Source organism: Netta rufina (assembly GCF_964035555.1).
Source record: "Netta rufina genome assembly, chromosome: 3".
NCBI lineage: Eukaryota > Metazoa > Chordata > Aves > Anseriformes > Anatidae > Netta > Netta rufina.
This window is the reverse complement of record NC_140125.1, coordinates 50,007,272-50,020,365: the sequence shown is the minus strand read 5'-3', so window position 1 is coordinate 50,020,365 and position 13,094 is coordinate 50,007,272. Positions and strand designations below refer to the sequence as shown.

Genomic DNA, 13,094 nt, shown 5'->3' with positions numbered 1-13,094 from the left:
TCTGTTGGTGACCTTTGACAGTCTTGTCCTTTTTGGGTTCCTGAGGGAAGTTGAGCTCTTATAAACATCAAACTTGAGGTAGCGGGGCACCAGCAGTCTGTGTCACAGCTCACCCAGATGATGATACAGGTTATGTGTGAGCTTTGGGACTGCCCCAGCCATCACTCATCTCAGGGATTTATTGGAGTGGACCCTCTCTGGAGAGGGAAGGGGATTATGACTTTTTCTAGACTGGGAAAGATCTTAAAAACAGTGCAATATAAAGGCATAAGTACATTTTCTTGTCTATGGCTTATTTTGTATACCAGACCAAGCTAATATATTGTATCAGGTAGGTCTGTGTATAGTTATACTGGGATAGCAAGAAAAGAAGCCTTTTTGTTGAAGAGACTTGGCTTTATATTTTTATTTATTCAACTGCCTGAAGCTACACAGAAAGGAGGCCTAAAACTGAAATGCCACTGATTGTTTTTAACTTGTGCACAGTAAATGTCAGAAGAAAAGAGGTTATTAGTTCAGGAAAAGATATCCTACCATGCAGGAGCTTTCTGTTAGCACTGTTCTGTAAAATCCAACATGCTGAGTCAATAGGAATAGCTTTCTTCATTGTAGTTCTGAAATAAACCAAGGACCTGAGTGGTTGCAGCTCAGGTAACAGGCACCTTAATATTCGCTCAGCACAGACTGACTAACTTTTTGGTGTTGTCTTAGATTCAGTTACATCACTGCTAAAATTTCTGAGCTTGAATCAGAATTGATTTAAGCTTCATTAACTGACTAATTTTAATGTAAATGTCACAGCATTTTTGCCTTTAAGAAACAGATTTAAAAAAAAAAAAAAAAAAGCAAACCTGGCATTTGTTGCAGCACTGAGCATGTAAAAATGTCAGTGTGGCTTACTGAGGTGGTTTGTCTTTTCTGCTTTAACTCTATCACTTCTGGAACACACAGACTTAGGCCACTCATTAAAAAAAAAAAAAAAAAAAAAAAAAAAAAAAAAAAAAAAAGTAAAACCTTCTACTGTACTGTGACCTCTTTACTTTGGAAAGGAGGCATGCAGAGTTTTCCAGAATGAACTTCCAGGCATAAACAACCTCAGTCGACTGAACCTCTCCAGGAGCATATAGCATTCATTCCAAGAAAAAAATATTATTATACTGGCCCCAACAGAAACGGTATCTAAATACTATTTCATTTAATTGATTGCTGCTTTTTATTTTATAGCACTGCCTTTTGATCATTGATTGAGGTCCTCGTCCAACCAGTTTTTGGGCTGGTAAACAGCAAATGAACTTGGCAGGCTGCAGAGATTACTGTTTATGAGGCAGACAAAGCAATCATGTACCAAGTAAGAATGAGTATAGAGGGTTCTTCAGCTGTACTTAACCAAAGCTTTTTAAAACAACCCTAGCATCAGATTGATGGATTTAAGCTTTCACTAAAGCGAGGTGGAGAGAGTTAGCACAAATATGTTTTACAGATGCAATTTTCAACTAACGAAGAAACAAGGAGAAATCTGGGACATCGAGCTCACCCAGAGATCTCCTATGTACTGCTAAAAAATCAAAAGTTTTCAAAGCCCCTAAATTAGCCTTCTCCCAGTGAAGCCAGCTGTTGAATTCCCAGTGGTTGGAAAGGATGTCAGGTTAGGTCACCGTTATTTAGACCACTGAAAAGCCCACCTTGAAAAAAATATTTTATTTTCCCAGACTGTATAATACCATACTGGTGTCTTCTGGACCTTAAACTTCAAACTTGCTTCCTGCTTCTGTGAGCCCAACTCATCTTTGTGCTGGCAGTGGTGGGGAAAGGGTTGGTAGGCATCTCTGTCTACACGTGGCCTGGTTGTGCTCTCTGGACTGAATTCCCTGAGTGTAAAGTACAGATAGTGGCACTTTCCTGCTGACGTGGATTATGTGGATTCCTCAAGCTTTCAAGGGATAAAAGCCAAACAAATAACATAACAGGTGATGTCTTCTGCATGTTTTATCTACTGGCATAGAACCATGGCTCCATTATTCAGAAAACGACAATACAGACAAGGAAAAACTTAAATTAAAAGCAAAGAAAAAACACTATAAACACTATTAATAATAATGAAGAAAAATGAAATGGCATGTGACCTGATTTCTAAAAAAGAATCCCTGCAGACCCACAGGCCACTACGTTGAATATGATTCTCTGTACTATTAAATGAGCTTCTCTCAGCTTGCCTACCTTACTGTTTACTTAAAGGCATTTTAAGTTTTTTGGTCTGCCTGCTCTTACCCAGAATATTAGAAGAGGCTACTCTGTGTTTATTCTAGTAGCTCCTAGAGCATTAGCTAATTTACCTGAGGACAGCTGGAAATCAGCAAATGAGCTACAAGGGTAGTCAAACATACACAAATAAACATAAGGAGAGTCAATAGATGAACATGTTTATTTTATTTTTTTAAAAGGGGGAGATGTGTTTTTCTAAATTTGCTAATTAGAGAGATAAATATTTCCATGCAAACTGTAAAAAAAATGGATAAAATGTGAAGTATTACATTTGTGTCTTTGCCAAATCACTGTCAATACAGTGCTGTCATAGACATCTAAGTAAAGTTGCTGAACGAGCTCTCTTCAGAGCTGACAGCGTGCTCTATCTTGATACAAGTGTTGCTTATTAAGCTTACTCTATCCAGTGATTTACTAGTATAGCAGTTAGAGTGGTACAATGAACATGAGGGACATAGCAGCTGCTGTTGTTGCCTCAAAGTGTGACATTTGGCACAGAGGGCTAAATCTTCCCAGCCTTCCAGGGCAGCAGCAGCTCTTGGGATTGGGCCTCTCACCTCTACATGCCTCAGGTTTTCCTCCACAAATGCAACTTTACTTCAGTCCACATGAAGGATCTGTAAGCAAAAAGCACTGTTATCATACTGCTTTGCACTACAGACGGTACTTCAGTATTCATCTGCAAAAGACAAAACCCACTACTTAATTGTCCTTTGAGAGTGTGACTTTTCTTTCCCAATAGTGGTGTAATGCTTCTTCTGAGGTGCCATTTACTGATTTATTTTTAAAGTTTACATTTTTAAATGAAATTAGTTGGACTGCAGTTTGTGGAAAATAAGGGCAGACATACAAATCATATTTTAGTCAAAGTCACGGCTCCAAAAATATTATTTATGCTAAGCTTTGAGATATGCTTTGTCCTTAGGGAGCCAAGCTGTTACATATTTTCTTCTTAATCTACTCGGTCTTCAGGTTTCACTGCCAGCTGGAATTAAATATTAGAGATTTTCTTTGTTGTTATAGAGCTGAATTATTATAGAGATAATTATTATTGAATATTTCAGCATACATCCTGTATTTAATTCATTTAACACACACTAAATGGAGCATGGATTGCAGCACCAAGAACAAGTCTTTAATTGTTTTAATCCAAAAGATGAAGAAGGTTTGAGGTAGAGACCTCAGTCGACAAAGGCAAACCTAGATGTGAAAAGATATAGACTTCTTTTTTTTCCTTTACATCACTGTAGTAAATCATCTTCTTTCCACATGAAATTTTAGTGTTTCCAGAGTGCATTGATAGTGGGGAGCAACAACCCACAAGCTCTTGAAACCTCTGCATCTGCTTAAGCCCTCAGATTGCCTCTTGTTTTGTGCTCAAGTCCTGCTTCTCTTCATCACCCCGTGCTGCCAGGAGTACTTCCAGAAACGTGAGTGCCCCACCAAAGAGGATATTTGTCAAGGCTGACTTCATGAATGCTGGCAAACAATGCCAGTTTGTAAGTTTTAAGAAAAGGCCCCCTCACCTCCCCACTCCTCCGTGCCAATGGCAGAGCCAGGAGCATGGGGGAGCGCCACAGTCCTGCTCCTATGTCGGAAGCTGTAGGCCCCAGCAGGAACTTTACCATCACACCTCAGGCCACGACCAAAAAATCACCAGGCCCCCCTATCCACATGTCAGCAGATCCCCTATCCACATGACAGATCCACTAGCCTTGGAGGCTGTTGCACCAAGTAGATGGCTAAGGCTGGTGCAACGAATCCCACCCTGATAGCTCAGAGCTGAAACAAGAGTAACAGTCTGCACGGATACTGAAGACTTCATTCGGTACGTTTTGCTTTGTTTCAAATTACAGTTTTAATGAGCTTTAAAAACAAAACAAACAAACAAACAAAAATATTTGAGGTTTTTAAAGGCATTTTGTTCATTAAAAAAAAAATCAGGAGATTTTAGGTCTACTTCACACATTTCTGTAAGGATTCTAGCATTCTTACAGTGTCAGCAGAGCATTAATCCCAATTTTTCATGCCCTGTACATTGTGAAAGCTATTAGAATTAATCTTACTGCAAAAAGAAATCAGGTTTACAGGCTGCACCATTAAGCTGTGTGTACATATACAGACACAGATGTATACGTATTAATACAGAGAAAATCCGGATGTGTTCTGATGTGTTCTGTTAAAATCTGCAGGAGCCACTCTTTTTTTTTGGCAGGGAGATGTGTGATTGCAGGGTGAAAGTCTGGGGTGTGCGAAGAAGCTCTATGTGGCAAAGGGCTATAAAGTTAGCCTCTAAAACTGAATAAACTTGAGTCTGTGCTGGAATTCCTTTCTTTATTCCCCTTTCTTGCCCTTGTTTATGTTTTAGATAAACGTCCATAACCCCGTGCTCTGACAAATTCTTCCTAAGAAAGAGATGTTTCTGTTCTGGCCTTATGACTCATGCCCAGCCATGCCCTGACTGGGCCAGAAAGAAATACAGGAGCTGATCTATAGTCCATTGACTTCAGTGGACCTTGATCCAGGGGCATAAATTATGTTTCTACGTGACAATTGAAATATTAACTTGTTAGGGCTAGGTCTAACTCAGTGAAACTGCCTTACAGATAACAAGTTTTTCTTCCTCTTTTAGGAAGCCTCTGAACAAAAAGGGGAAGAGATCCAGGCTTCTTTTATTTCAAATATTTGGAGATAGGAACCTTAGTGAGGAGCTCCCATGTAACATAGCATAAAAGTAATATTATGCATGGTGATTCTTCCCTAGCCTGTTGGCAGCAAGCCCTATAAATTATGAAATAGACCCAGGTGCAGGAAATCAAATCATGAAATAATCAGAGCTCACAGTAAAATATCTCCATTAAGATAATGTACTTAAATGAGCTGCACTGCAGCTCATTCTATCGCACCCCTATGCTTTAATGTAGCTACTTCTGCATACATTTTAGTTCACTGATGCCAAAAAGGAAAGTGGCCTTTAGGAACTGGCCATTGTGCTCTCATTGCCACTCTCTTTCTCTTCCCCAGTGCATTTTCTAAATTCTGTGAGTTCGCTCTCTAATTTTTTCTACCTTGTCCCCTCATCCTTTTGTTTCTTCAGATTTTTAATGTGACTTCCAGCTGACACAGATTAATACTCCACTGCTTTTAACAACTGGGCTTTTTTGCAGAGCCTGGGATTTCTTTGTACATCAAGATTCTTGCTCTGCACCGACTGATACAAAGCATACTCATATTTTCAGGAGTCTACAGTCATACCGTACAAACTACTAATTCAGGCTTGATAGAAGAAGTCCATGGCCTTGGAATTTATTTTCTTCTAAGGGTATGTTATAGTCAAAGGGCTGGCCTCTCAGCTGGTAGTTTGAATCAGCCAAGGAAATGCATCATCCAACGCACTCATCTTTGTACTCATTTATTTATATTGTGTTGAAAGAAAAAAAAAGGGAAATAAAACAAAGATCAAAATTTTGACCATTTTATTTATTGTGCGTTTTTTTCCCAAACTGAATAGTACAAATCCTTACATGGCATGTTGATATGCTCAGTACCCATTTAATTTCAGATTAAGACAGCAATATAGAGGACACAAAACAAAAAGATTGTTCAGGCTTGCAAGTGCTATTAAGCTTCACATACTGTCTTAACATTGTAAAATGAAAGAAGTCCCTCTACCTCTCACTGTTTGAGATGTGAATATATTTTCAGAAATACACCTGTATTCTAATTAAATTTAGGAAAATGATGATAGAGAAAACCCCTGAGAAGGATCCTCCTGCTTCCCCATGCTACGGCCAAAGTACACACAACAAAAGCACAACAAAAATTAAACCCTGAGAGTCCAGCTTGTGCAACGCTTAATCAGATCCAGTCATCACTGCAACAACAGTCATGGTTAGAGCTGAAATTGCATCCACCCTGAAATAACCCTCCAGTGGTAACATAGTCTGTAATGAGTACAGAGCCAAATTTCATGCCACGTGTTACAAGTATTCAAGCACAGATGTGGCATAAAGCTGCTTGTTTTTAGGAGAATATGGTTTGAAAGCAAGACCCCCTACAGAAAGCCTGTTAGGAAGGAACACTGAAAAAACACTGAAGAGCCACAGTCTCCCATCCATCCGCCAGAAAAGCTGTTAAGAAATACTATCTCAAGATCAAAAACTGGGCTGACTGAGCAAAGGAGCGGTTGAAGAAAAAGTAGCTGATGCAGGGAACCTCCTCCACAGCCCTTGATACACACACACAGATGCTGCTCTCTTGTAAGAGTTGTGGGTTCCTAACTAAATGTGTCAAGCAAGCTCCTCATAGTAACCCTATTTGCTCATTGTGCTAACAGACCACACATGTTCAGAAAGGTGAAATTTATCCCTTTTTGTATGATGATGAGCAAGTCTGTCTACCAAAACAATTACTCTTTTTACTTAGTGGATTTAAAACCTTTGGCATTACTTCAATGTGATTTTTTTTTTAATTTTTTTTTTTTTTTTTTTTTTGTGTGTGATTTCATAGGCAAGCAAGCAAAAACGTACAAACTGGGCCAATTTCTGAACTCTTTGTTCCTGAAACCGCTGGGAGGTTTGTTTAAGCAAGGAGTTCAGAAATTGACCCTGATGAAAGCAGGCTCCAGCAGCAACGCCAGCTGGCCCTCGGTGCCCCTGTGCTGTCAGTCAAACCAGTGATCGCCCATGCAGGTTCTGTTCCACTCCAGGCCACAGTTCCAGCACCACTCAAACTTGCACTGAGGTCGAGGACACTTCATGTGCATGCAGCCACCTGCAAAACAGCAAAAGAAGGGCTTTGGTACTTGGCAAGCACTTGGAGATGTTAATCAACTATTAACAGTTTTAAGATCAACTTCTGAAGCCCTTCAATTACTAACCAAGTAGAATACTTAATAAAAGTACAAACCTGAACACTACTTCTCCTGGGCTTTCTAAAACCTTTTATTCCCTCTCTTACAGAGGTCTAACACAGAGGGGCTGCAGAAGTACAAAGTGCAGTCCTGTCTGACATTTGGGGACAGGGAAAAGCAATGACAGCCTGTGGCCTCTAAAACCAGTGATGCAGATGCCTGCTCCAGAGCAGTCTATGCTAGTAAAGCTGTGAGGCAGAGGTTGAACAAAGTTCAATTCTTTTTTGAATTTGGATTCAACAACCGAGAGATGTGCAAAGAGAGTAAATCAGGAGACAGATTTTGACAGCTCACTGCTGATTATATCAAAATGACATTAGCAATTTAAGTTACTTTGACCTTTTTAATATCTGAAGCAGCCTTTTGATCACCTCAGTGTTTCCAGTGTGTTGGGTTTGTTACTTGCCCATACTGTGAGAACAGCTTTAATCTCTCTGCTCACAGCCTTGATCGAATGATTAGTTTGTAATATATAAAACATTAACATTGTCAAAGGTCATTACAAAAATCTACTTCAAATGGAAATTATGTTGCTTACCACACAAAGAAATCTCTTGTATAATTCAAACTGAAAGAAAAACGTGTAGCAAGAAGTGCTGAAATGTCAGCTCAGTTTGACTCCAGATGGTGATATGATGTACAAGGAGTGTGCATTCCCTACTGTACGACTTGCTACCCTTACTCAACCTTTCCTATAAATGCCACTCCAGAAGGTGAAAACGACAGGAGACACGAGAAATGATTTGTTAAAATAGGCCTATCTGCTTCATCTGACAGAGGGAGAAAACCAGCTGTGATGGCAACACCCATTCAACAAGGCAAAGTTTATATAGTTGTGCAAGAGATGAAATTCACTGGACATTTTAACCTTATTTAAATTTAAACGTACTAATGGCCAACATCTGCAACACACTTTACTTAAAGTTTAGACCCAATGCTCTCTTACATGTACAACTCATGTGAAGCCCCCACTGGATAAAATGCATCTCAATCCTGGTGCAGGAAGCAAAACCCAACAGGCACCTGCTGTCAAACAACCGCTCTATCTGCAAAGCTACATCAGTGAAGTTACTCTCTGCTACACAGCAGCTGAAATCAACAGTCTGAGTGGAGGGTGCCTCAAGCAACATGGCCCATAGCTTTATGAGCATAGCAGTCCTCTGAGAGATGTGGATGTGTATTTAAACTCACTCAGACTACTATCTGAATATGAGGGGACACTTCTTTACTGTGAGGGTGAGAGACCACTGGGACAGGCTGCCCAAAGAGGTTGTGGGGTCTCCTTCTCTGGAGATATTCAAAACCCTCCTGGATGCCATCCTGCACAATGTGCTCTGGGTGATCCTGCTCGGCAGAGGGGTTTGACTAGGTCATCTTCAGAGGTCCCTGCCAACCTTGGCCATTCTATGATTCTGGGAACTGAACTGTGGGACAGTGCTTCACTCTCTCACTTTGGCTATTACAGAAAAGTTATTGGCATTTAGAAGTACTCTACAATGCCTATAGAAATACAAGATGTTAGAGAAAAGTTACTGACATACAGGAATATAGGCAATTACAGAAAAGTTATTGGCATCGTCACTGTCCCTTGTAAAAGTGGCAAGTAACAGTGTCCACAGAAGCATCTGGGGAGAGAAGGCAGACTTATTCTCTTGTGTGGAGACACAGATGAGGCCGGCTGGCAGATTTCAGTGTACAATCATCAGCCTCTTGACACCAGCTGTACTTAGGCAGAAGTGAAGTGCTCCTCTCAGTTTAGAAAAGTCAGCCTAGAGGCTGGAACATGCAGTACCCTTTACCAGAGAAGAAAGCAAGCACTGTGTCTTTAAAGCTTCATGCTTTAATTCGTGGGACCACTGAGGTGGGAAGTCATAGGGAAGAAGAAGATGCTTGGGGAACTTTAGAGTCACCCAGGCTCTCAGGGCAGCTGGGCATCACCATGCTGGCAGCAGGCCACTCCAGCTCATCGCTCTGGGCATGGACTGCTCAGTTGTGCCTACAGTCTACCATGGGAGAGCCCATTTATTGAAGCAGGTGCTGTGTGCTGTCCTGGTACCAAAATTAAACCTACAGCATGATGCTTCCGCAGCCATTCTGCTTTTTTCCCTACCCTCACTGTCATGTTTGAAGGGAGATAGGAGATACTGTAAAGGTATTTGTTGCAGGTTATTCTAGTTGAACAGCTGAGGTACAGAAAGAGGAGGTTTTTCAGCACAGCCTGAAGGCCATCTGACTCCAGATGAGACTAAGCTGTTTGGCGTGATGATTATTCCCTGAATGCCTTCTGTAAGCACCATTTCTCCAGAGCACTGATATACCTGTTCTGATCAGTTCTAGACTGACAAGGGAACTACATAATCCCAGCAACCAGGCTCATCAAGGACCTCCTGGCTTTCTGTGTTTTCAGAGAAGCAGGCACACTATTTCAGTTTGCATCAAGTCTGACAGTTTGACTTCTCAAGGGCATTAATCATTTTTGTTCATACTTGTTCAGAAGTTTTCACTAACCAGCAGGATAGAGATTTAATTTGTAAGTGGTGGTTTGAAAAGCTATTATTTGTGTAGTAGAGTAGAATATAGATCTTTATCCAAAGCGATTTCCAGCATTACTAAAACTTGTTGAGGAGCACAAATAAAATAAATGCTGCTGAGATGTCATTTCCTTTTGCATATCAATTTTTTAAATTGGCATATATTTTCATAGAATGCAATAAACAAAGTTGTTTTGTTAAAAGACTTCAGGTGCCTTTTTATCATTTGACTCAGTGGAACATGTCATCAGTATAAATCTACAGTATTGTTACAATGAGGAACAATGGGCTGTAGGCAGTTTAAAAATGTCAGCCTACAAGCTGAAATGTGCAGTACCCGTTACCAGAGAAGACAGCAAGCACTGCACCCTTCAAGCTTCATGCCTTATTTTGCAGAATCACAGAATTGATGGGGTGGGAAGGGACCTCTGGAGATCATCAATTGCCTGTGCTTAAAGAAGGGTCAGCTAAAGTAGGCTGCTCAGGGTCATGTCCAGTCAGGTTTTGAATATTTCCTGGAATGGGGATTCCACAACCTCTTTGAGCAACCTGTTCCAGTCTTCAACTATCCCCAAGGTGAAAAATGTTTTCTTGTGTTCCTGCATTTGGTTTTGTGTGCATTGCCCCTTGTTTTTTCACCAGATGCTACTGAGAAGAGTCTGACTTTGTCTTCTTTATTCCCCCATCAGGTATTACCCCAGCCTGTTTTGGGGTTATTTCTTCCCAGGCTCAGGACCTTTGAATTTCATGCTGTGTTGAATTTCATGAGGTTCCTCTCAGCCCATTTCCCAAGGTCCTTCTGAATGGCAGCATGACCATCTGGTTCCAGAACATGGAAACATTTCTAGCCTGCTGCTGTAGCTTTGGCATTTTGCATTATGAGGCACTACTCTGACATGGGTCAGGCCATTAGAAAGGAAAGGTCTGTTCCTGCTTACTATCCCTTTTGAATAATTATTTTCTTCCAAGAAAAAAATATGATGGCTTTTATTTCTTTTTTTTTTTTTTTTTGGATATGTTGGTGATTTTTACAAGCAATTTTATTAGTTGGAGTTGTATAAATTATCACATGATGTCAAATAGGGATATGCTATTTATGACACGTGACAACTGTAAATTAACAATAAAACTGCACTGAGTAAGAGAAAGTAAAGCTCCTAGTAGGGTTTCAAGCCTGACCAGGTTTTTCATTTGTGTATGCACAGACTGTAAGTATGAACAGTTGCAAGGACTATTTGTAATCCAGTTCAACCTTCTGTTTTTCCACCCTGTCTTCCAAGCCTGTAAATAACTTTTTTTGACCTACCTCTCTGTTCTCTCTCTTTTGCTGCCTACCTTGCTCTCTACACTTTGCCAAATCTTGTCTCTCCTTCCCACTCTTGAATTCATGCTTTCATCCCTTCAGGTCCTTGTGCTTGAAGTCTCCCACTTTCCATCTGCCAGCTATCTTCTTTTCTTTCTTCAAACCACAGATTTCAGGATTTTCTCCTATTTCTTCCTTAGTAGTATTTCCATAGTATCACTGCTTCAAATGTTTTCACCTTACAGTTCATGGTGTCTTATTCAGCATTTTCAAAGTCATTTGTATAACTGATGCCACAAAACTGAGAAGCATCCTCTATACTTTATATACATATAACATTTAGGCAAACATTTTAGTGTATTTTGGTTAATTTACATTAATACAATTAAACCTTGGAACAGCATGTACTACAGGACATAGCCTATTTGTTGTTCTTGTTCCTTGTTTTAGTCACCCTGGTGCCAACAGATTACTTTTCTTCCTACATGGTAGGCATTGATCAGCGTAAGAAGTTTGTCAAGAATCGTAATTCTTCCTCTGACTTGCTCTTCTGCAATTGACATTTCACTGGGTCGAGATTCATTTCATTTAAATTCAGCTGTATACTGTTTAGACATCTACACCAGCTCTATTTTTCCTACATCCTGCTTTTAGGTGTGATTCTTCTGGCCTATATTAGACACATCTTGTTTCAGTGAGAGATGAATTTTGCCCTATAAATGTCTACTTTTTCCATTGTTAATGCAAAATCCGTACAACTAACTGGACATTCAGTCATATGAATTCAACACCCAGTGTTTCTCTATGCCTTTTTTTCCCTGTCTATCATGAGGACAGCTGAGTGCTTTGTGAGGCTGGGTTAGTGGCTCTGGAACTAAGTGATTTAGATTTGGTGATTTCAAGATAATTTAGTGTCAGAAGGAAGATTCAAGTACTATGTGCCCTCCCTCTCTTGGGATAATAGCATGCATATGGATACATGCACATTCATATATTTATGCTGTAAAATTAATTTTACAAGACAGGTAAATACCAGGTATCTAATAAATTTACCATTTTTTTCTACTGGAATATGGCAGTTGGGGCATGGCTTGGTTGTTTTCTTGATTGTTTCTCTAGATGCCTCTTCCCATCGGGCTTGCCTGGCCGCATGTTCATCAACTACATATCCCTGCAAAGAGAGAGAAAAGCTATTTACCCATGATACAAGATACGTCCCCCCAAAGCTCCCTGCCCTGAGGGTCAGGCGAAGCCCCAGCAAGAGGGCGCAGAAGTCAGCAAGCCATGCTGCAAATGCACACCGGCAGGTAAAGCAAAAGGTGAAGCAGGAGTCAGGTGAACCTGGCTGAGATTTTTAGAAAACATAGGTTTGATTTTGCTTCAGAGATTAAATCTCTTCTTGCAAGAGACATGAAATACCAAGGCAATGCAACATGATGAGAAATGGCGTGGTCCCTAAAAGAAAGCTGTTTTTCGTAATAAAGAGTATTCCTTTGTTTCTGAGAACTAGATTTCATTCATATATAATCCTGTGTAAACATATGAGCCTTTATAAGGTACAGAGAAGAAACACAAAGATTTTGAAGGAAAAATAATAATAATAATAAAAAAAAAAAACAACAAAAAAAAAACTGGTGAATAATGAAAGCACATATCTCCCCAGCCAGAACAACATGGACAGAAAAAGTTATAATGAAGAACGCTGTAAAAGGAACTCCTCCATTTGTCCTACTTATGACTGGGCCAAAATTACATAATCTACACAAGTGTCCTACTTGGCAATTTCCTACCTAAAATGATAATACAAGGACAAAAGAGATGGCAGTGCCCTGGGTAATTTCTATTACACAGGGCTGGAAACAATGTTCAAAAGCAAACAATGTATTTAGGTTCCAGCCTTGAAGTGCAGCTCTATCTATTCGTACTGTGGTTGTTTTTTGAGTGTCTGGAAGAACAACGAGCCTAAACTAAATTATATAAAATATATTTGTAAAAAATTCTGCAGCTTCTTTGTGTTCCTGCCTTACAAGTAACTGTAGATTACTCTGTGGATCAACTTTATTATTGATTTATACAGATTTTAAAA

The 13,094-nt window shown here is 39.9% G+C and overlaps 1 protein-coding gene across 1 annotated transcript in view; it reads right to left on the bottom strand.

The window, feature by feature from the left end:
* Nucleotides 1–5,765: 5,765 nt before the first annotated feature.
* PRKN (parkin RBR E3 ubiquitin protein ligase) overlaps nucleotides 5,766–13,094 on the bottom strand; it is a gene marked incomplete at its 5' end in the record, with an annotated part of 618,384 nt that continues 611,055 nt past the window's right edge. The window contains 2 exons of the mRNA XM_084284418.1: nucleotides 5,766–7,035; nucleotides 12,062–12,179. Of these exons, the coding sequence (XP_084140544.1) occupies nucleotides 6,926–7,035; nucleotides 12,062–12,179 (228 nt within the window). The 3' untranslated portion in view covers nucleotides 5,766–6,925. The remainder of the gene's footprint in view (nucleotides 7,036–12,061; nucleotides 12,180–13,094) is intronic.